The sequence below is a fragment of the Bos grunniens genome, chromosome 10, assembly GCF_055505025.1.
Source record: "Bos grunniens cultivar Pamir isolate PY7600 chromosome 10, Bosgru_T2T1.0, whole genome shotgun sequence".
NCBI classification, from domain to species: Eukaryota; Metazoa; Chordata; class Mammalia; order Artiodactyla; family Bovidae; genus Bos; species Bos grunniens.
This window is the reverse complement of record NC_141174.1, coordinates 18,386-41,974: the sequence shown is the minus strand read 5'-3', so window position 1 is coordinate 41,974 and position 23,589 is coordinate 18,386. Positions and strand designations below refer to the sequence as shown.

At 39.6% G+C, this 23,589-nt stretch overlaps 1 protein-coding gene across 2 annotated transcripts in view; it reads left to right on the top strand.

Annotated features, from left to right (window-relative positions):
• Positions 1–23,255, top strand: part of TERB2 (telomere repeat binding bouquet formation protein 2) — a 65,911-nt gene extending 42,656 nt beyond the window's left edge. Inside the window, exon 7 of one of the 2 annotated variants that reach the window (XM_086319069.1) lies at positions 22,875–23,255. In XM_086319069.1, the coding sequence (XP_086175195.1) occupies positions 22,875–22,960 (86 nt within the window). In that variant the 3' untranslated portion in view covers positions 22,961–23,255. Of the gene's footprint in view, positions 1–1,266; positions 1,416–22,874 lie in introns of those variants that run through there. The other variant, XM_086319068.1, reaches the window with a different exon arrangement.
• The last annotated feature ends 334 nt before the right edge of the window (positions 23,256–23,589 follow it).

Genomic DNA, 23,589 nt, shown 5'->3' with positions numbered 1-23,589 from the left:
ACTGAGTAGTTTTCTGTGCTATGCATGCAGTAGGTTCTTATTAGTTTCTGTTTAAGCTAGTTTAAATTGGGTGTCTGTCAATTTCAGCCTGAAGTCCTAACTACTTCAAAACTGCTACAGTAATCCAGTTTTAAATCGTAAATGTCCTATCCTTATTTAAGTTGCAGGAATAATTTTATTAATATAGTAAATATTTAAAAAATTTTTATCCTCCCACATATCTTTAGAAACTTCACACAGTATGTATGTGCAGTTAATTAAATGTTACTATTTTAATGCACTAGTTTATTTTACACATAAATCTAGCCATTAGACAAGGACCATGAACAATATGGAGTATAGTAATAGTGCTTTAAGAGATGTTCTGAAGTAAATGGTTATGTTTAAAATATCTTTAAAGATGCTAATGAATTTTATGTTATTGGCCTCATAGTTAATTTATTAACTGAATTTATTACCTGTTATTATAAACAATCAAACCGTATAGATATACTGTTGATGGTGGTGGTCTAAATTCAGTCATCTCTGAGCTTTAGCAGAATTTTTTTTCATATGGTATTTACTTTTAAATTAGATTTCAATATTAGTATAAGCCACAGACATTTATATTACACATAAAACATTATCACTCAGATAAGCAACTGCTATCAAGGTAATATTACTCAAAATCATTGAGTCTGTAAGCTCTTTCCATTCAGGTTTTCTTTTTGATTCTTGTATCTATTTCAGATTATTAATGACATTGGAATTACTCACACCTACAACCTTTGTTGACTAAGTTGTGATATCAGTTTTCCTCTTAATTTTTTATTAAAGACTGTTATCTCAGTGTTAGCAATGCAGGAAGGTGTCGCTTGCCCTACTAGGGAAGATGAGCTAGCTGTTTGTGTTGTTAGTAACAACACAACCCTAGCTGGATAGGGAGTTCTAAGTGATTATATTTTAAGCCAGAAACACGTCCCAGTTATTTTGGTCTAGGTACTTTTAAGTTCCAGCCCTAACTGGTACATCACACTCTCTGTAGTCAAAGTGGCTAATGAAGTATCTCGTGTTTAAAAAAAAGTATAAGGCTAGGGGTAGTGGTGAAGAGGGGAGGAAGGTGTTCCCTGATAGTTACCACATTTTATGGAGAATATTCTCACTGGTATTTCTTCTTTTTACTTCTTTTCTAAAAACATTCTTTGGAAATCTTAGCTCTAATAAATCAAAGACCTTGAAAAGGAGATAGTATGATAGAATTTCCAATATATATATTCTATTCTGTAGGTTATATATCAATTGATGCCATGAAGAAATTTCTTGGGGAGCTACACGACTTCATTCCTGGAAGTTCAGGTTATTTGGCATACCATGTTCAAAATGAAATTAACATGTCTGCTATAAAAAACAAATTAAAGAATAAGTATTAAGTTAAATATTGTCCTTCTATCTGGGCATTTATTTTCTGTAAGCTATTACCAACGATGTGCATATTTTAAAATTCTTCTCTTTGGGACAGGAGGTTGGGGGAATGGGGAAGAATTCTTTCTTCCTCAAAATGTACCTTTAGGAAATTCAGAATCATTTTGGCTCTCTGTTTTGACCTTTGGGATGGCCTTTCCCCCCAGCTTGTAAGGTTATGTCCACAAATTCTGAGTGCACAATTGTTATGGAGTAATTGTCAATGAAACATACTTCATGAATTCTCAATCTCTCTCCCTCTGTCAGATATTCTTTTGACTTTTAATGTTCTATTAACTATATATATATATATATATATTTTAAGTTTAATGCTGTAAATGCTAAGTTGTATGATTCTGGTCATCTTATTTTGATTAAAATCTCAGAATGTGATAGTTGAATTACTGTTTCTGGCTTGAAAAAATATGTTAAGAAATAATTCACAGTTCATTATATGGACAGTTTCTGATAATCAATGTATCAGAAGTGATTTAATGTAAACAAATGTTAAGTCTTCTGAAATGAATCCACAAGATACCATACAATCACAGTGCTAGAAAGGATCTTAGAGAATATTGGGTCCAACTTGTTTGTTTTTAACGAGGAAATGAAGGCCTTGACAAAGTGTCTTGCTTAGAGTGACTAACTGGAGGCTAAACGGGGACTGGAACATGGTCCTCTTTTAGCTACTGTTTGAACCATAAAACCATACTCAAACTGGCAAAGCAGTAGACTAAAAGGAGCCTGGGGTCCTGAGGACATTGTGGAGATACCTGCCACCCCAGCCCTGGGTTGCCTACCTCTAGACTTTCATGTGACCGAGAAAATGTCTTCTTTGTTTAAGGCACTTTATTTTTGTGTTTCTTTCTGCCAGACTAACCATAAATGAGGCATAAGAACCGGCTACTGACCTTGTTTTATGGGAGATAATTGTATGGAAGATAACTAGTTCTTTACATCTGTAAAGTATTAATCTTGAAGTTATAAAGGTGACCTTAATAACATAGCATGTCTTTTACATTTATAGCAGCTTTAGTTAAAAAAAAATAGTTCTTTCAAATGGAATGTTTACACTATTACTCAGCAGTGTGGAAAACTGAAAATAAACTCAGTGTTTAATAATTAAGTAATAGAATGTACCTTAAAATCATATTTCATTGATTTAATGGAATAGCCATTTTTTCTCTTTAACATCTTTATTAAGATACAATCACATACCACATAATTCACCCATTTAATGGGTACAACTTAGTGGTTTTAGTATAGTGACCGAGTTGTGCAACCATTACCACAGTCTATTTAGAACTTTTTCATCACCCTAGAAAGAAACCCCTTGCCTATTAGGTCAACAGCCATGCTGCTCTCCCATACCCATACCCCTGACTGAAGGCAGCCACTAGGTCTACTTTCCATCTTTATAGATTTGCCCATTCTGGACATTTTTTGTAAGTGGAGTCAAGGAACACATGCTCTTCTGTGACAGACGTCTTTCACTTAGCATGATGTGGAGTTTATTCATGTTACACTTTGAGGTACCAGTACTTTATTTTTTTTTATCATGAAGTAGTATTCTATTGTATGGACATTTAAGTAGAAAAAGATAGCTATTTTGCTTTGCCAGGCAAAGGGAGAAACATTGGGCTTCTGCCTCAAAAAACTGTGTCTTCAGGAAGTTGTATAGTCTTAAATACATACTTTAGACTAGAACAAGGGCTAAAAATCAATGATCTAATAAGCATCCATATCAGGAAACTAGAAAAAAATCACCAGCAACTCCCAAGGAAAATAGAAGGAAGAAATAATATAGATAAGAGGGGAAATTAATGAAATAAGAAACAAATCTATAATAGAAAGGGACAACAAACCAAGAAAGTTTTTGCTTTGAAAAGACTAATTAAATTGATACATTTCTAGCAAGACTAGGTAAGAAAAAGAGAAAGAAGCACATAAAACCAGTATCAGAAATGAAGCTGAATTTTGAAAATTTTGAGAGAAATTTGACCAAATTTATGCCAGTAAGTTCAAATATTTAAATGAGCTATCTAAATTCCTAGGAAATCTGCTTTACTAAATCTGACATGCAAAAAATAGGAAATATAATTAGTCCTATAACTATAAAAATTATGAATTTACAAGATAAAAAGCTTCCTATAGCCCCATGAGTTACTAGTGTTGTGGTGTTGGCAAGCTATGTACCTATTTCCCCATCTCAGAAATGAAGATAATAACATAATGTCAGGGCTTCCTTGGTGGCTCAGTGGTAAAAGAACCCACCTGTCAATGCAGAAGACATAGATTCCATCTCTGATCCAGAAAGACCCCACATGCCTTGGAGCAGTGAAGCTTGTGTGCCACGACTATGGAGCCTGTGCCCTACAGCCTGGGAACCACAGCTACTGAGCCCACGTACTAGAGCCTAGAGCCTAGAGCCTGTGCTCCGCAACAAGAGAAACCAGCACAATGAGCAACTACAGAACAGCTCCTGCTTGCTCCAACTAGAGGAAAGCCCTCGCAGCAATGAAGATCCAGCACAGCCAAAAGTTAAATAATTAAATTTTAAAAGGTAGCGTAATGTCATAGGTAGTACTTTGAGGATTAAATTCTGTTAGGAGTACTTTGCATATGGCCTGGTAGTTGACACATACTCTGTATGCTGGCCATTGAGTCTCCTTTATGGTCTGGGTGTGTACCACTAAATGCAAAAACACGTTCTGTGGGCACCCTGCTGTGCCTGTTCTGAAAGGTAAAAGAGCCTGGTTTCTCTTTTTCTGAAGTAAAAGTGCTCAGGGGCAATAGATGAATCTTAAATTTTAAAATAAGTTAGATGGTAAATCAGTCTTGTCCTTAAACCAGATTCTCTCTGCTCTCCTTTTGTACACCTGCCTTAGAGCCACTCTTCGACTATTTTCTGTTGCTCTGTGTGCAGTTGCCTACACACCTCCAGGCATGAATCTCAACTCTAGTGGCTTGGAGAAGGCTATCACAAGTTGTAATTTATACGTCAACTCAGTGAATCACTGTTTCTATTCTTCTGTTTCCCAGGCTATTATTGTCTGATTCCTGTTCTGACTGCTCCTGTAATCTCAGGGCATGAAGTACTTTCTGGCCAGAATATCACCTATGTCTCCCGTGCTACATAAAGTTCTTTTTGGCTTATCTGATCTCTTCTCATACTTTGTCACTCTGGGGCTTTGCTCAGATATGGTTGTTTAACATTCTTTAGGAGATTTGCTCTTCCTTGGTTGGAGGGCTCTTCATTCCTCTAGTCCCTGCCTCTGCCGCTTTGAGCTTGTGACACGAACTTACCCACCTCCCAGAATTCCAAGGTTTGTTTTTCCTCCAGTCGAGTTGTTCTTTGCAGCATTGCCTTCTTAAATAAGAGCTTAAGAAGGAATGGTGGGATGAATTGGGAGATTGAGATTGACATATATACTCTGTGCATGCTCAGTCACTAAGTTGTGTCCGATTCTTTGCAACTACATGGACTATAGCCTGCCAGGCTCCTCTGTCCATGGGATTTTCCAGGCAAGAATACTGGCCATTTCCTCCTCCAGGGTATCTTCCCAACCCAAGGATCGAACCCTCCTCTCTCGCATTTCCTACACTGGCAGGCAGATTCTTTACCACTGCCCTACCTGGGAAGCCCATATATACAGTACTATATATAAAATAGATGATTAATGAGAACCTGCTGTGTATCACAGGGAATTCTACTCAATGCTCTGTGGTCACAAAGAGAGGGTATATGTATCTGCATAGCTGATTCACTTTGCTGTACAGCAGAAACTAACAGCACTGGAATGCAACTGAACTCTTGATTTTTATTTTTTTTAAAGAAAGAAATGCAAAAAGAAGGAGCTTTGGGGCCCTTGCCCCTCTGGTGGGTTTTTTTTTCCTCTGCCACACTGTAATTTCTTCCACGCTGCTCTTTGGAGTCCATTTAATTTCTTTGTCCTAATTGGTCTCTTCACTGTACCTCCTCTGTATTGTGTTTCTTCCTCATCTGTTAGATTTTTAAAGCTGTTTCTTTCCTTCCCTCCATTCCAATTGTTCAAATCCTGTCTTACCTTGAAGTATCATCTCAAAGGATAAGTCTGAATAAAGCCTCTTTCGCAAGTGCCCTCTCCCTACAGGACTTAAAGTGCTTTGTTTACTCAATCTAAAATTATAAATATTTGTGTATGATTAATGTGTAATTCTTCGTGCCCTCTACTAAATACTTAGGGTCTGGAGGACAGGGATATTTCTTATTTCTCTTTGCAGCTCCCAGAGCACCCAGCATGGTGCCTGGAATATGGAGGTTGTTCAGGAACTATTTGTTATATTGAATTCATGAACATGAGACCCCAGAGGATAAAGCAAGTGCTTCCCTTGCTTTCCAGCCTGAGACCAGCAGTGCTCTGAGTGGCTTCATTGCTTAATCAGGAAATGGGTTATAGGAACCTGGATATCCCAGATGAAACAAAGTCTTTCATAAAGCATGTTCATCAGTCTTGTAAGAATTGTTTCATTCATTTATCAACAAACATCTATTGAAACTAAGTGCTAAACCTAGTGAAGAGAGAAGATGGGGAATAGGACAAATGCCATTAAGGCACTAGTAATCTTGTTTAGGAATTTGAAACATAAACGTCTGACTGTAAGACAAAGTGAAATGGGTACTCTAATAAAGTATAAACCAGATTCTCTGAGAACACTAGTCCTTGATTTCAGGAGGGAGAAGGAAGAGGGACACTGGCATAGATGATGATGGCTCAGAAGAAGAGCAACTTTGTTTTTACCAGTGGACTCATAACATTGGCAAGTAGCCACCAGCCAGATGTAGCTCTTGAAATGTGGCTGGTCTAAACTGAGATGTACATAAGTATAAAATATGTAGTGGATTGTTGAAAATGTAGTACAAAAAATTAATTAATATTGATTACATGTTGAAAATAATATTTTGAATATTTCACTTGTTTCTTTCTACTTTTAATGTGAGTTCTTGATGATTTATAATTAGATACAAAGTTTTAAGCCCACGTGGTTTTGGTTTTCCCCATGATTAGAAACTATACATCCCCAAGATACATTCCTGTCACTATCTGAAGGCTGAGAAAAATGAAAGACAGGGTAAATCTCAGTCAGTCAGTTCAGTCACTCAGTCATGTCCGACTTTTTGTGACCCCATGGAGTGCAGCACGCCAAGTTTCCCTGTCCATCACCAAGTCCCAGAGCTTACTCAAACTCATGTCCATAGAGTTGGTGATGCCATTCAACCATCTCATCCTCTGTAATCCCCTTGTCCTCCTGCCTTCAATCTTTTCCAATGAGTCAGTTCTTCGCATCAGGTGGCCAAAGTATTGGAGGTTCAGCTTCAGCATCAGTTCACCTTCCAATGAACATTCAGGACTGATTTCCTTTAGGATGGACTGGTTGGATCTCCTTGCAGTCCACAGGACTCTCAAGAGTCTTCTCCAGAGTCACAATTCAAAAGCATCAATTCTTTAGCACTCAGCTTTCTTTATAGTCCAACTCTCACATCCATACATGACTACTGGAAAAACCATAGCTTTGACTAGATGGACCTTTGTTAGCAAAGTAATGTCTCTGCTTTTGAATAGTTTTGTCATAGCTTTTCTTCCAAGGAGCAAGCATCTTTTAATTTCATGGCTGCAGCCACCACCTGCAGTGATTTTGGAGCCTCCCAAAAATAAAGTCTGCCACTGTTTCCACTGTTTGCCCATCTGTTTGCCATGAAGTGATGGGACCGAATGCCATGATGTTAGTTTTCTGAATGTTGAGTTTTAAGCCAACTAGTTTTTCACTTTCTGCCATAACGGTGGTATCATTTGCATATCTGAGGTTATTGATATTTCTCCCAGCAATCTTGATTCCAGCTTGTGTTTCATCCAGCCTGGCATTTCTCATGATGTACTCTGCATATAAGTTAAATAAACAGGGTGACAATATACAGGCTCAACGTACTCCTTTTCCTACTGGAACCGGTCTGTTTTTCCATGTCCAGTTCTAACTGTTGCTTCTTGACCTGCATACACATTTCTTAGGAGGCAGGTCAGGTGGTCTGGTATTCCCATCTTTTAAAGAATTTTCCAGTTTGTTGTGATCCACACAGGCAAAGGCTTTGGCATAGTCAATAAAGCAAAAGTAGATATTTTTCTATAACTTTCTTGGTTTTTTGATGATCCAGTGGATATTGGCAATTTGATCTCTGGTTCCTCTGCCTTTTCTAAATCCAGCTTGAACATCTGGAAGTTCGTGGTTCACATACTGTTGAAGCCTCTCTTGGAGAATTTGGAGCATTATTTTGCTAATGTGTGGGATGAGTGCAATTGTGAACATTCTTTGGCACCGCCTTTCTTTGGGATTGGAATGAAAACTGACCTTTTCCAGTCCTGTGGCCACTGCTGAGTTTTCCAAATTTACTGGCATATTGACTACAGCACTTTAGCAGCATCATCTTTTAGGATGATGCCTACCCCTAATCCTAGAAGGGTAAGTCTGGCTCTGGGAGATACTTAGCCCTGAATATCAACTGTAAATCAGCAAAAACACCTGAATTATCAAGACTCGGCTCAGAACTTGGTCTTGTATGTGCCTGCGTATAAAGCTATTGTATCTCACAGGCTGCCGGATCCCAAGGAGTTCCCGACCTCACAAGACTCGTCTGAGAATCTGTCACCCAGCCAGGGTGTTTTCCTTTCTTATTCAGCAAATCCAGTGAAGTAAGCCTTGTCTGCTCAGTGGGGTTTTTGACGGTGTTTTGCTAAAGCCTAAAGTTGACAGAAGCTATAAACACAAAAATCAATAATTTATCTGTAGCATAGCAAGGCATGCCTAGAAATAGAATTGGGAAACAATCCTTCCACGGTACGTCAAGTAATAATAAAATGCTTAGAAACAATGTCCACAAGAAAGGCACAGGATCTGTATAAATAAAGCAGTAGAGTCATTCTGAAAGAAGTAATGACAAATGCCAACAAAATGGAAAACTGCGAGAAGAATTAACGTATCAATTTCTCCCAACTTATCATGGAATTCATACAATCTTAAAGGACCACAATACTTTACAAGCATTTTACCATGTTAAACAATTAGCACCATTCTCAAATTGGTAGCTTTAGATGAAATATGAGTGGAGTGTTATGTCCATAATTTATTTTGGCAGGTAAATAATATTAAACTATATAAGCATTAGTCTTATCTCTTATAAAAATAAATAAGACTTAATTGCATCTTCAAAAGCATTTACATTCAGCTTGATTTAAGTCATTCTGATTTCTTTATATTTTTCATTCTAATTTATCTTTTAATTTTAAAGATAATGTTGAAGTAATTTAATTTTCATTGAACAAATCGAGGTGATCTGTTGAAGGGAAAGTAATGTTTAGATGGAAAAAAATTGAGTCATATTTTGTAAGCTTTTATTACCTTCATTTTAGCAAAATCACTGTTTTCAATTATTTATATAAATACCCTTCCGTTCAACAGAACATGAAAGCTGTGCAGTGATAGCATTCTTGGATATTTAGTCAAATTTCAGTCTCATGGCACTCATAATTTCACACATTTTAAAGTCTTGTCTTGAAGATTTACATATTATTTGATAGTTTATTGGCATTTATAATTTTATCTTTAAAAAAGTAAATGCATCACATACTCACCTCACTTGCACTGTTGCCCATGACTGTTAGGAGGAGCTCCAGGAGGGTTCCTGAATTCATCTGAAAAGCTGGTGTCGGGGGGTGAGGACCGGGGGTGTCCCTAGGAGCTGGAGTGGGGGCCGGGCACCTGTAGGAGTTCCAGGTCCAGAGAAACTACGGAGGGACTTTGACCATGGTTTCTTGACCATAGTACTTAATTTTACTGTGGTATCTTTATGCTTTTATTTGTACTTTTTACTACTGTAATACAGACAAAATGGAAGACCAGTATTGGACTGTGGTATATTCAGCAATGTCATATCACTTAAGATTTATCTGGTCTTTGGTGAGGATTATTCTCAATGTCATGCTCTATGAAGCTATAGCATTGATTATTGTAAAACCTGTTTTATATACATACGAAAATGCAGTGTCATGGGTCTGAAACGTTTCTGAAACAATCTCATAAGAAATAGAAACTGTTATTTATTTTTTAAATATTTATTTTTCTGCACCTGGTCTTGTTTGTGACATGTGGGATCTAGTTCCATGACCAGGGATTGAACCTGGGCCCCATGCATTGGGAGAAAAAATATTTTTTTCCCTAGTTTTTATTTAGTTGTTAGCTCTAAATATGGCAGCTAAAGTTCTATATAAGAAGACTAGGTCTGGATATGATGAAGAATTTAAGAATAGAAGTCTTAGGAGTTTTGTTGTGGTAAATAAAGCAAAACAGGGAAAAGCACAAGTAACACTTTGCTTTAAATGTGAGATAAGTGCAAGTTCAAAAATAAGAAACGTGGTGAAAAAGGCCACTCCAGTATTTATTGAGGAAATATTGTGTGATGGGCCAGGTAGGTTCCCATCCCATGAACTGTACCTTCTAGTGGGCAGATGAGACATCTCATTTTCTGAACTCCAAGCATGCTCTTGATGTGTTTTTTACTAGAGAGTGTGGTTGGACCTATTTGAATTGTTGTGTGTAGCAGCAGAATCTGGTGAGTCAAAAATGCTCTAGTTCTGATGTTCTGCAGGTTATGAGGAAGGCCTTACAAACAGGTTTTGGTGAACAGATTTCACTCGTGTTGCTTCCATTGAAATTCCAGTACTTTGGTCACCTGATGTAAAGAACTGACTCATTGGAAAAGACCCTGATGCTGGGAAAGATGGAAGGTAGGAGGGGAAGGGGATGACAGAGGATGAGATGGTTGGATGGTATCACCGACTCAATGGACATGAATGAGTCTGAGCAAGCTCTGGGAGTTGGTAATGGACAGGGAAGCCTGGCAAGCTGCAGTCCATGGGGTCACAAAGAGTCAGACATGACTGAGTGACTGAATTGAACTGAACTATTGATTCCATTAAATACTAACAGTTCTGTGATGAGGCAGAACCAAACAGGGTCAAAATCATACATGGATCATTGGAGTTAGACTTTTAAAAAATGTTTATTTATATATTTATTTATTTATTTATGGCTGTGCTGCGTCTTTGTTGCTGTGTGGGCTTTTCTCTAGTTACAGAGAAGGGGGGCTACTCTCCAGTTGCAGTGCAGGGGCTTCTCATTGCAGTGGCTTCTCTTGTTGTGGTGTGCAGGTTTCTGTACTTGCTGCATGTGGGCTCAGAAGTTGCGGCTCCCGGGCTCTGTGGTGTGCGCGCTCAGTAGTCGTAGCCCAGGGGCTTAGTTGCCCAACAGCATGTGGGATCTTCCTGGACTAGGGATGGAACGTGTGTTTCCTGCACTGGCAGGTGGATTCTTTACCCCTGAGCCACCAGGGAAGCCTTGGAGTTAGTCTTTTAATAAGTGAGCCACAAAAAGGAATAACTGAGCCTCATGGATGACAATGGGCATCTTACTTGCATTCATCTCTTTAATAATAATCATTGGTATTTGTTGAGTGCTTGCTGTATACCATGCACTTTAAATGCGTTTTCCAATTTGTTATGTAATTGTACCAAAGATATGTTGGATATTGATATTTAATGTCTCATTGTCAAGTAAAGGGCACTCACCACCATCTATTAATACTCTCTCTGTTTCCATGAGCTCAGCTTCTATGGCTTAATCCTGCTATGGAAGGCTTGCAAGACACACATCTCAGCAGATTATAGTTGAGGATTTACATTCCTTACCTAAAAATAATAGAAAGTATTTTACATGCCACCTGGATGATGTGATTTTTTTAACAAATCAAGTTAAGTTGTAAGAAACAGATAAAAAGCACAGACAGCTAGGAAAGGATACAGTGATGATCAGAAGAAAACTTTGCATAAAAAATAACATGATTACAAAATTAAAAAAAAATTAATTCATGCCAAATTATCATCTATAATTTAAGCTACAATTATGGAATTTACAAATAATATGTTGACATCATGAGATGTACTTAAGTAGAAATTGACTAATTTCAGTAAGAAACAACACCAGTAGACATAACACAAAAATAATAAAAAATGATAAAAAATCACATCATCCAGGTGGCATGTATTCTTTTATCATTCACTTTTATTATGCCACCAGGCAACTAAGCCCATGAGCCACAACCCGAGAAGAGCCATGTGCTGCAAGGAAGACCCAGCATAGGAAAAATGAAAAATAAAAATGTTTCCCCCCTCCTGCACCCCACCACATCCCATCTCTCTAGGCTGATACATATGTGTACTCATGGCTGATTTACATTGTTGTCCGGCAGAAACTAACAAAACACTGTAAAGCAATTATTCTCCAAATGAAAAAAAAAATTTTAAAGTAATATCAGGCCCCCCAAAAAATATCACTGGAATATGTAATGAAGGTATATGGTTCAAAATTCAATTATCTGAAAAAAAATACATAAATTTAAATGAGAAAGAAATTGAAAAGTCATGAACTTTGCTTATCTTTCTGGCTTATACGTTAGCCCTTTCCCTTCCCAATTGTTGGGGGTGGAAATCTCATGCACTAAAACAGAATATATTTGAGAAAGACAAATATTTGAGAAGAATTGGATCACATTTACAAATATTTATTGGCTTGTGCAGATTCAATAGCGAAATCACTTTATAAATTTTTGCTTTTTCTCTCATGAACACTTTCTAAATGACTCAAGATGCTGTCATTGGTAACTCACATGGAGCCTGGCTATTTTTTTAAGTATTGTATCAAACTTCAGAAAGGCAAGTAAATACATATACAAGTGTTTGTATATTCATTAAAGCTTTCATTTAAAGTCAATAGCAAATGAATACATTAATTCTTTTGCTCTAGGGAGTATTCAATATTGGTGGTGGTTAATTAGTTGCTAAGTCATGTCCAACTCTTGTGACTCCATGGATTGTAGACCACCAGGCTTCTCTGTCCATGGGATTCTCCAGGCAAGAATATTGGACTGGGTTGCCATGCCCTCCGCCAGGGGATCTTCCCGACCCAGGGATTGAACCTGTATCTCCTACATTGGCAGGCAGATTCTTTACCATTAAGCTACCAGGAAAGTTCATTTTCAATAATAAATGACTGCAATTACTGTCAATTTTGAGCTGAACAAGGTAACACAATCAAATTTTGTTATTTTTCTATTAATGAAACAGTAGTTAATGTGATGAACTAAGGGTAAAATCATCTCTGAAACCGTGTATCAGAGAAGAAATATCTAATTAAATTAACTTTCAACACAAGAAGTTCCTGAAGTGGTGATCTGACATTTATTAAAGTATTAAAACCACAAAGTGTTTGCACAAACTGTTTCAGAAGAGAGAAAAAGTTGTAACTGTGCATCTAGGTATATCTTCTCTTCCTGAATTGCAGTGCCTTTCAGAAATGCATGTCTTTACCCCTGTCCAGAATTGATTTTCAAGTGTGCACAGTTTTAATCATTAATCAGTATGGAATCATGGGAAATAAATCCTTTCTTATATGACTTTAGTACATCCAAACATGAACCTTTCACCTCATTGTCATCTACCTTTGGATCCACATGCATTTCTGGTATTTTTTGAAGCCAAAAAAGCCTAAGGAAAAAGAAAGCCTAGCAAATCAGTAAATACGTTGTTTTCTCAGTGTGTACTTGTGAATTGGCAGAGATTTCTCATTTTTCCCATGACCTGAGTTTAGTTTTCCCTTAGTGACTTTTTCTTTACACCTTTAATATGTGCTGAGTTTTATCACAGAATATATCGTCACCCTGTTTATTTAACTTATATGCAGAGTACATCATGAGAAACGCTGGACTGGAATAAACACAAGCTGGAATCAAGATTGCCGGGAGAAATATCAATAACCTCAGATATGCAGATGATACCACCCTTATGGCAGAAAGTGAAGAAGAACTAAAAAGCCTCTTGATGAAGGTGAAAGTGGAGAGTGAAAAAGTTGGCTTAAAGCTCAACATTCAGAAAACCAAGATCATGGCATCCGGTCCCATCACTTCATGGGAAATAGATGGGGAAACAGTGGAAACAGTGTCAGACTTTATTTTTCTGGGCTCCAAAATCACTGCAGATGGTGACTGCAGCCATGAAATTAAAAGACGCTTACTCCTTGGAAGGAAAGTTATGACCAACCTAGATAGCATATTCAAAAGCAGAGACATTATTTTGCCAATAAAGGTCCGTCTAGTCAAGGCTATGGTTTTTCCTGTGGTCATGTATGGATATGAGAGTTGGACTGTGAAGAAGGCTGAGCGCCGAAGAATTGATGCTTTTGAACTGTGGTGTCGGAGAAGACTCTTGAGAGTCCTCTGGACTGCAAGGAGATCCAACCATTCCATTCTAAAGGAGATCAGCACTGGGATTTCTTTGGAAGGAATGATGCTAAAGCTGAAACTCCAGTACTTTGGCCACCTCATGCGAAGAGTTGACTCATTGGAAAAGACTCTGATGCTGGGAGGGATTGGGGGCAGGAGGAGAAGGGGACAACAGAGGATGAGATGGCTGGATGGCATCACTGACTCGATGGACGTGAGTCTGAGTGAGCTCTGGGAGTTGGTGATGGACAGGGAGGCCTGGCGTGCTGCGATTCATGGGGTCAAAAAGAGTCGGACACGACTGAGTGACTGATCTGATCTGATGCTGCTTTTCAATGAACTCCATTCTCTGAAAACTCTCAGAAATGTTTGGCCTTGTGTGAACAAAAGAACAGAAAGCACCTAGAACAAATCTGAAACTGTAACAACTGAATGCTGTTCTCCACAAAGAAATAAACAAGTGTTGTAGAACAAGAAAATGGTAATATAATAAAAATAAGATTGGGAGTCACAGAGGAATCAAACAATGAAGTTAGAAGATACTATTTAGCTACTGAAAGTAAACATAAGTTGTAGATAATCCAATGTCTGTGCTCAAATAAATTAATTAGTGCACTTTCAGGGTGAAATACAGATTGTTTTGTTTAAAGATACTTCTTTTTATCTAGAGAGACATTTTGATGCCGAATAGCAGTGGAAGATATCTGAAAGTCACATTATGTATGCACTATAATGATATCATCTCCATAGTTTGAATAAATCTGGGTTTGTATATTTACATAAAAAGTTTCACTGGAAACCCAAAATGACAACTAAATTTGTCCAAAATGTCAGTGGTGTTGATGTGTAAGAAGCAAAGTCAGGTGAATCAGCTGAAGAACAGAGCACAAACTGTTTTAAAATAAAAATCAGTTTAAATTGTTTGACTATGGCATTTGGTTTGCATGAATAAACATGATATTGTTTCATTTAGTTCAGTTCAGTTGCTCAGTCGTGTCCGACTCTTTGCAACCCCATGATTAGCAGCACGCCAGGCCTCCCTGTCCATCACCAACTCCCGGAGTTCACTCAAACTCACATCCATTGAGTCAGTGATGCCATCCAGCCATCTCATCCTCTGTTGTCCCCTTCTCCTCCTGCCCCCAATCCCTCCCAGCATCAGAGTCTTTTCCAATGAGTCAACTCTTCGCATGAGGTGGCCAAAGTACTGGAGTTTCAGCTTTAGCATCATTCCTTCCAAAGAAATCCCAGGGCTGATCTCCTTTAGAATGGAATGGTTGGATCTCCTTGCAGTCCAAGGGACTCTCAAGAGTCTTCTCCGACACCACAGTTCAAAAGCATCAATTCTTCAGCACTCGGCTTTCTTCACAGTCCAACTCTCATATCCATACATGACCACAGGAAAAACCATAGCCTTGACTAGACGGACCTTTGTTGGCAAAGTAATGTCTCTGCTTTTGAATATGCTATCTAGGTTGGTCATAACTTTCCTTCCAAGGAGTAAGCTTCTTTTAATTTCATGGCTGCAATCATCATCTGCAGTGATTTTGGAGCCCAAAAAAAGTCTGACACTGTTTCCCCATCTATTTCCCATGAAGTGATGGGACCAGATACCATGATCTTCGTTTTCTGAATGTTGAGCTTTTAGCCAACTTTTCACTCTCCTCTTTCACTTTCATCAAGAAGCTTTTAGTTCCTCTTCACTTTCTGCCATAAGGGTGGTGTCATCTGCATATCTGAGGTTTTTGATATTTCTCCTGGCAATCTTGATTCCAGCTTGTGCTTCTTCCAGCCCAGCGTTTCTCATGATGTACTCTGCATATAAGTTAAATAAGCAGGGTGACAATATACAGCCTTGAGGTACTCCTTTTTCTATTTGGAACCAGTCTGTTGTTCCATGTCTAGTTCTAACTGTTGCTTCCTGACTTGCATATAGGTTTTTCAAGAGGCAGGTCAGGTGGTCTGGTATTCCCATCTCTTTCAGAATTTTCCACAGTTTATTGTGATCCACGCAGTCAAAGGCTTTGGCATAGTCAATAAAGCAGACATAGATGTTTTTCTGGAACTCTCTTGCTTTTTCGATGATCCAGCAGATGATTGCAATTTGATCTCTGGTTCCTCTGCTTTTTGTAAAATCAGCTTGAACATCTGGATGTTTACGGGTCACATACTGTTGAAGCAAATGGCAGCCCACTCCATTACTCTTGCCTGGAGAATCCCATGGAGGAATGAGACTGGTAGGCTACAGTCCATGGGGTCGCAAAGAGTTGGTCACGACTGAGCAACTTCACTCACTCATTCACTCACTGTTGAAGCCTGGCTTGGAGAAATTTGAGCATTACTTTACTAGTTTGTGAGATGAGTGCAATCGTGCGGTAGTTTGAGCATTCTTTGGCATTGGAATGAAAACTGACCTTTTCCAGTCCTGTGGCCACTGCTGAGTTTTCCACATTTGCTGACATATTGAGTGCAGCACTTTCACAGCATCATCTTTCAGGATTTGAAATAGCTCAACAGGAATTCCATCACCTCCACTAGCTTTATTCATAGTGATGCTTTCTAAGGCCCACTTGACTTCACATTCCAGGATGTCTGGCTCTAGGTCAGTGATCACACCATCGTGATTATCTGGGTCATGAAGATCTTTTTTGTATAGTTCTTCTGTGTATTCTTGCCACCTCTTAATCTCTTCTGCTTCTGTTAGGTCCATACCATTTCTGTCCTTTATTGAGCACATCTTTGCATGAAATGTTCCCTTGGTATCTCTAATTTTCTTGAAGAGATCTCTAGTCTTTCCCATTCTGTTGTTTTCCTCTATTTCTTTGCATTGATTGCTGAGGAAGGCTTTCCTATCTCTTCTTACTATTCTTTGAAACTGTGCATTCAGATGCTTATATCTTTCCTTTTCTCCTTTGCTTTTCACTTCTCTTCTTCTCACAGCTGTTTATAAGGCCTCCCCAGACAGCCATTTTCCTTTTTTGCATTTCTTTTCCATTGGGATGGTCCTGATCCCTGTCTCCTGTACAATGTCATGAACCTCCATCCATAGTTCATTAGGCACTCTATCAGATCTAGTCTCTTAAATCTATTTCTCACATCCACTGTATAATCATAAGGGATTTGATTTAGGTCATACCTGAATGGTCTAGTGGTTTTCCCTACTTCCTTCAATTTAAGTCTGAATTTGGCAATAAGGAGTTCATGATCTGAGCCAGTCAGCTCTCAGTCTTGTTTTTGCTGACTATATAGAGCTTCTCCATCTTTGGCTGCAAAGAATATAATCAATCTGATTTCGGTGTTGACCATCTGGTGATGTCCATGTATAGAGTCTTCTCTTGTGTTGTTGGAAGAGGGTGTTTGCTATAACCAGTGTGTTCTCTTGGCAAAACTCTATTAGCCTTTGCCCTGCTTCATTCCATATTTGAAGGCCAAATTTGCCTGGTACCCCAGGTGTTTCTTGACTGCCTACTTTTGCATTCCAGTCCCCTATAATGAAAAGGACATCTTTTTTGGATGTTAGTTCTAAAAGGTCTTGTAGGTCTTCATAGAACCGTTCAACTTCAGCTTCTTCAGTGTTACTGGTTGGGGCATAGACTTGGATTACTGTGATATTGAGTTGTTTCCCTTGGAAACAAACAGAGATCATTCTATCGTTTTTGAGATTGCATCCAAGTATTGCATTTTGGACTCTTTTGTTGACCATGATGGCTACTCCATTTCTTCTAACAGATTCCTGCCCACAGTAGTAGATATATAATGGTCATCTGAGTTAAATTCACCTATTCCAGTCCATTTTAGTTAGCTGATTCCTAGAATGTCGAGGTTCACTCTTGCCATCTCCTGTTTGACCGCTTCTAATTTGCCTTGATTCATGGACCTAACATTCCAGGTTCCTAAGCAATACTGCTCTTTACAGCATCGGAATTTGCTTCTATCACCAGTCACATCCACAACTGGGTATTGTTTTTGCTTTGACTCCATCCCTCCATTCTTTTTGGAGTTATTTCTCCACTGATTTCCAGTAGCATATTGGGCACCTACCGACCTGGGGAGTTCCTATTTCAGTATCCTATCATTTTGCCTTTTCATACTGTTCATGGGGTTCTCAAGGCAAAAATACTGAAGTGGTTTGCCATTCCCTTCTCCAGTGGACCACATTCTGTCAGACCTTTCCACCATGACCCGCCTGTCTTGGGTGGCCTCAAGACAATTTAAAAATGACATGAAAAGGAAAACAGCCTTCCAAATAAGTGGTGTAATGTCCATTTGTAGTACTGAAATAAAAAGAAAAAAATGTAAAAAAGAGAATTAATAAAAACATTTTTGTGAGGAGATGAGAGTACCCTTTTTTGTTTAAATAGTGTATTGACTGAATATTGGCTCTGATTACTGCATTCAGCCAGTTCCATCAGTTCCAAGCAGCCAGTTGCAAACAGTTCCATCCATAACACTGATGCTGACTTTCAGTGTAATGTCAGGGCTGAGTCACCAGAATTGGGTGGTGAAATTTTACTAGTAAGGCTTTTTGCCATCCCATTTCAGTGTGGACCACAGGAGAAGTGGTAGACAGTCAGGGCCTCAGGCAGAATGGGGTTAGGATGAGCATGGATGCTCTTAGAGGATGTGCTGGTGATAACTCACATTCTAAGATGCGACTTCAGAGGCAGATATTATTGAATGGTAAAAAGAAAAAAAATTTAGCCATGATATGAAATTAGCCCTTAGCCCTCATTACTATGTATAAAATAGATAACTAATGAGAACCTACTGTATAGCACAGGGAGCTACTCAGTGCTCTGTGGTGATTTAGATGAGAAGGAAACCCAGAAATGAGTGGATTTATGCATATGTATAGCTGATTCACTTTGCTGTATGGTAAAAATGAACACAACATTGTAAAGTGTCTATACCCCATTAAGAAAAAACCTGATTGCATCCAAGGCATTTGTGTAGGCTCTAGGGTTGCAAGCATTGGATAAGCAATTAAAACCTATCCTCATGGAGCTCAAAGTCTGGTTGGGAGAAAGAGAAGAGAAGATGGGGGATTAATATATCCATAAACAAAGGAAACTGCAGAGATATATGTTGTTAAGTGCTGTGAAAAAAACAAGCAGGGAAGTGATTTAGGGAATTTCTGGTGATGATAACAGTGTTTGTAAAGATGGCTAAGGGTATCTCTAAGAAGGTAACATTTGAACAACAGCCTGAGAGTGCAGGAGCTCCGTGTGTGCCAGAGACGAGGGGATACTTGTGGAAGTGTGTTCTCAGGAGAGGGAACAGAACCTGCAAAGACCCCGAGGCAGGGGCACAGCGAGGAGGCCTGTCTATCTGGGGCCAGGGAGAGGGAGCAGGACCGAAGATATGCAGGGCTCACGGGGTCTTTATTGTGATGACTGTGGCTCCCGCTCCAAGTGACAGGACGGCTTTGGAGGGGGTGGTAAAGAGAGGCTTTGTGGACTTAGTGTGAACAGCTGTTAGATTTACATTTAGCCTCCAATTCTATCACACAGGGGATTTGTTTTTAAGTTTCTAACATAATATTAGGGCTTCTTAGATGGTGCAGTGGTAAAGAATCCACTTACCAGTGCAGAAGATGCAAGAGACACGGGTTTGATTCCTGGGTTGGGAAGATCCCCTGGAGAAGGGCGTGGCAACCCACTCTAGTATTCTTGCCTAGAGAATCACATGGACAGAGGAGCCTGGCGGACTACAGTCCATGGGGTGGCAAAGAGTCAGACATGACTGAGTGACTGAGAATATTGTCAAATGAAGAAAAGTATTAGAAATGCCCGGGAGTTCAGTGGCAGCCAGAGAATGAGATATTGACTGTCTCATGAATGTGAAACCATCTTAGGAGATGATACACACTTTCTCTAGTATACAGATCCTTCTATAACCATCAGTTCAGTTCTCTTCAGTTCAGTTGATCAGTTGTGTCCAACCCTTTGCAATCCCCAGGGACTGCAGCATGCCAGGCCTACCTGTCCATCACCAACTCCCAGAGTCACCCAAACCCATGTCCATTGAGTCAGTGATGCCATCCAACCATCTCATCCTCCATCATCCCCTTCTCCTCCTGTCCTCAATCTTTCCAAGCATCAAGATATTTTCAGTTGAGTTAGTTCTTCACATCAGGTGGCAAAGTATTGGAGTTTCAGCTTCAACATCAGTCCTTCCAATGAACACCCAGGACAGATCTCCTTTAGGATGGACTGGTTGGATCTCCTTGCAGTCCAAGGGACTCTCAAGAGTCTTCTCCAACACCACAGTTCAAAAGCATCAATTCTTCTGCACTCAGCTTTCTTTATAGTCCAACTCTCACATCCATACATGACTACTGGAAAAACCATAGCCTTGACTAGACGGACCTTTGTTGGCAAAGTAATGTCTCTGCTTTTTAATATGCTGTCTAGGTTGGTCATCATTTTCCTTCCAAGGAGTAAGTGTCTTTTAATTTCATGGCTGCAGTCACCATCTGCAGTGATTTTGGAGGCCCCCCCCCCCCCCCCCCGCCAAATAAAGTCAGCTACTGTTTCCACTGTTTCCCCATCTATTTGCCATGAAGTGATGGGACTGGATGCCATGATCTTCGTTTTCTGAATGTTGAGCTTTAAGCCAACTTTTTCACTCTCCTCTTTCACTTTCATCAAGAGGCTCTTTAGTTCTTCTTTGCTTTCTACCGTAAGGGTGGTGTCAACTGCATAGGTTATTTTATTTCTCCCAGCAATCTTAATTCCAGCTTGTACTTCTTCCAGCCCAGTGTTTCTCATGATGTACTCTGCTTATAAGTTAAATAAGCAGGGTGACAATATACAGGCTTGACGTACTCCTTTTCCTATTTGGAACCAGTCTGTTGTTCCATGTCCAGTTCTAACTGTTGCTTCCTGACCTGCATACAGGTTTCTTAAGAGGCAAGTCAGATTGTCTGGTATTCCCATCTCTTTCAGAATTTTCCACAGTTTATTGTGATCCACACAGTCAAAGGCTTTGGCATAGTCAATAAAGCAGGAGTAAATGTTTTTCTGAAACTCTCTTGCTTTTTCATCCTAAAAAAGAACTTTCTAAAAAAAAAAAAAAAAAAACATAGCACTTTCCCATTTTCAAATACTTCATGTGTATGTATTCTTTCTGTTGTAAAGAATGTTAGTACTAGCATGCTTTATTGATCATTAGAAAATATTTGTTTAACAGAAAATTGTTTTTAAAAAGCAGATAAACACTCAGAAAAGATCATTAAAATGGTTTATTTTAAAACTCCCTTCTTAGAGTAGGTCACTGCAGTCAGTAAACATGTTATTCATACTTTTCAGCACAATTATAGTTTTGCTATTTAAGACTTACAGCATAGACCACTTTTTAATCTTATTTTTTTTGGATTTATTTTTATTTTATTTTTGGCTGTGCTGGGTCTTCGTTGCTGCACTCAGGCTTTGTCTAGTTGCTGTGACAGGGGGCTGCTCTCTAGTTCCCATGAGTGCGAGGGCTTCTCATTGCAGTGGCTTCTTTTTTGTTGTTGTGGAGCATGTTGTGGGCTCTTGGTGCACGGGCTTCAATAGTTGTAGCACTTGGGCTTAGTTGCCCTGCAGCATGTGGGATCTTCCCAGACCAGGGATTGCACCCATGTTCCCTGCACTGACAGGTGAAGGCTTACCCAGTGGACCACTGGGAAAGTCCCACTTGTTAGTCTTGATACTTGACACTGTGCCCCTGGATCTTGGCATGTTGGTTTTAGGCTCACAAACACTTTATGCCCCTGACTCCACGCAGGTGTGACGGAGGGCTTGTCATCGTAGAGGGGTGGTCTCCACCCCTAGAGAGGTGGAGATGCCCGTGATGCGTGGAGAATTCTGATGTTCCACGTGGTTTGTGAAAGAGTGCATCCATGCAGGGGCGGGAGCCAGCCCGGGGCAGGCTAATCCAGGCTCACCTAACCATCGCTGGGGACCGGACTGCAGCAGAAACTCCGAATGTTGAATGTTGTTTTATAAAAAGGACACAGGCGTACGTACCTGAGGGCAGATGACACAGGACACAGGCACTCGTTGCCCCTCCTCTTTGTCTCATGCCTCTGGTCCAGGGCTGGGTGACCTCACAGCCCAAGTCTCACTGGTGGTCGGTGGACGTGATTGAATGCCTCCCTTTGCCCTGTGGTTGCTCATTCAAAGTGAAAGTGTTAGTTGCTCAATTGTGTCTGACTCTTTGGGGCCCCGTGGACTGTAACCCGCCAGGCTCCTCTGTTCATGGTATTTCCCAGGCCAGAATAGTGGAATGGGTAGTCATTCTCTTCTCCAGGGGATCTTCCTGTCCCAGGGCTCAGACACATGTCTCATGCTTGGCAGGCAGATCCTTTACCACTGAGCCCCCTGGGAAGTCTGAACTGCTCTTTAGGTGAGAGCAAAGCCAGGGAGTGGAGGTCAGCCCCACAGTTGTCCGAGCAGACAGTGTGCTTCCTCCTTCATCAGAGAAGGCACCTCCGGTTCATCTCCAAGTGTGTCTCACTGGAAATAAAGTTGATGATTATCCATCTACTTACTCCTTAGAAACAGTTATCAGAAACATTAGTCTAGTTTTTATTGATGTAAATGTACTATTTTTCACAGTGAACCACAGTAGGCACTGGAATGTTTCTGTCATCCTCGATGCTTGAGGAGAACAAGTTTTCCTTTGTTTTGTATTAGATTACTAGTCCTGAGTAAACAAGTGTAATCTTTTTTTTTTTCTCTTGACACACCTGGGAAAATAATTCAAATATAATCCTTTTGAGAGGGTAATAGGCAAGAAGGCTAGGGGTCTCCAAACGGAGGAAATAGGCTGCAAGTGTCAGACGTTTTTTATCTCTCTGTGAAGCAGCAGGAGAAAACAAACTACAAGTGTCAGATTTTTTTCCCCTTCTCTATATAAAATTAAAAGGTTTCTCTTAAAATTCTGTGTTGCCATAACGACACATGGTTCCACCTAAACATAACTTTTCTCAAACCTTGAGATAACCAATGTGTTTTTCTTATGGAAATGTTTTTCTTAAGCTGTGTTAATGAACTATGTATTTACCCTAGGCTCTGTCTTTCTTTAGGTCGGTTCTGCTTAAGACTTAGAACTGATAAAGGCTCAACAAACCAGTATGTTTTACTCATACATTGTTCTCCTAATCTATGTTAATGAAACTATATATTTACTTGGAAACCTGCCTTTCTTCAAGATTCATGTCAATGTTTTATGGCCCGGGATGACTCACCTTGTGCCAATGTTATCTCAAAATGCATGTTGTTGGTGAGGGGCCTGGTGCCATTCTGAGTTTTGAGACATTTCCTTTCTCTAATTATCAGCCTGCTGATAGGTATATAAGATACTGCTAAAGACTAGCATGTGGGCACTCTTTCCTGCCCCTTCTGATGTCTATGTCAGAAGCTTTGTCTATCTGCTTTATACTTTAATAAAACTTTATCACACAAAAGCTCTGAGCAATCAAGCCTCGTCACTGGCCCTGGATTGAGTTCCTCTTCTCCAGAGGTCAAGAATACCGATGTCTTTCATGGATCAGCAACAACTTTTCATCTTGGGGTCTCATCTGGGATTCTTCAGGACAAGGTAAGAATGCTACTTAGAGCTCTAGTTCTTTGTTCTCCTAGCAAACGTGTTTTCTGATGTACTTTACTAACTCTGCAGTGTGCTTGTGTGTGTGATTGATTGAAAGAGACACATGTGTATGAAGCAAGAGCTGTTTCCTAATCTGCGGTTCTGTGGTGACCTCATACAGCTTATGGCAGAAATGGTGTCGGGGATTATAC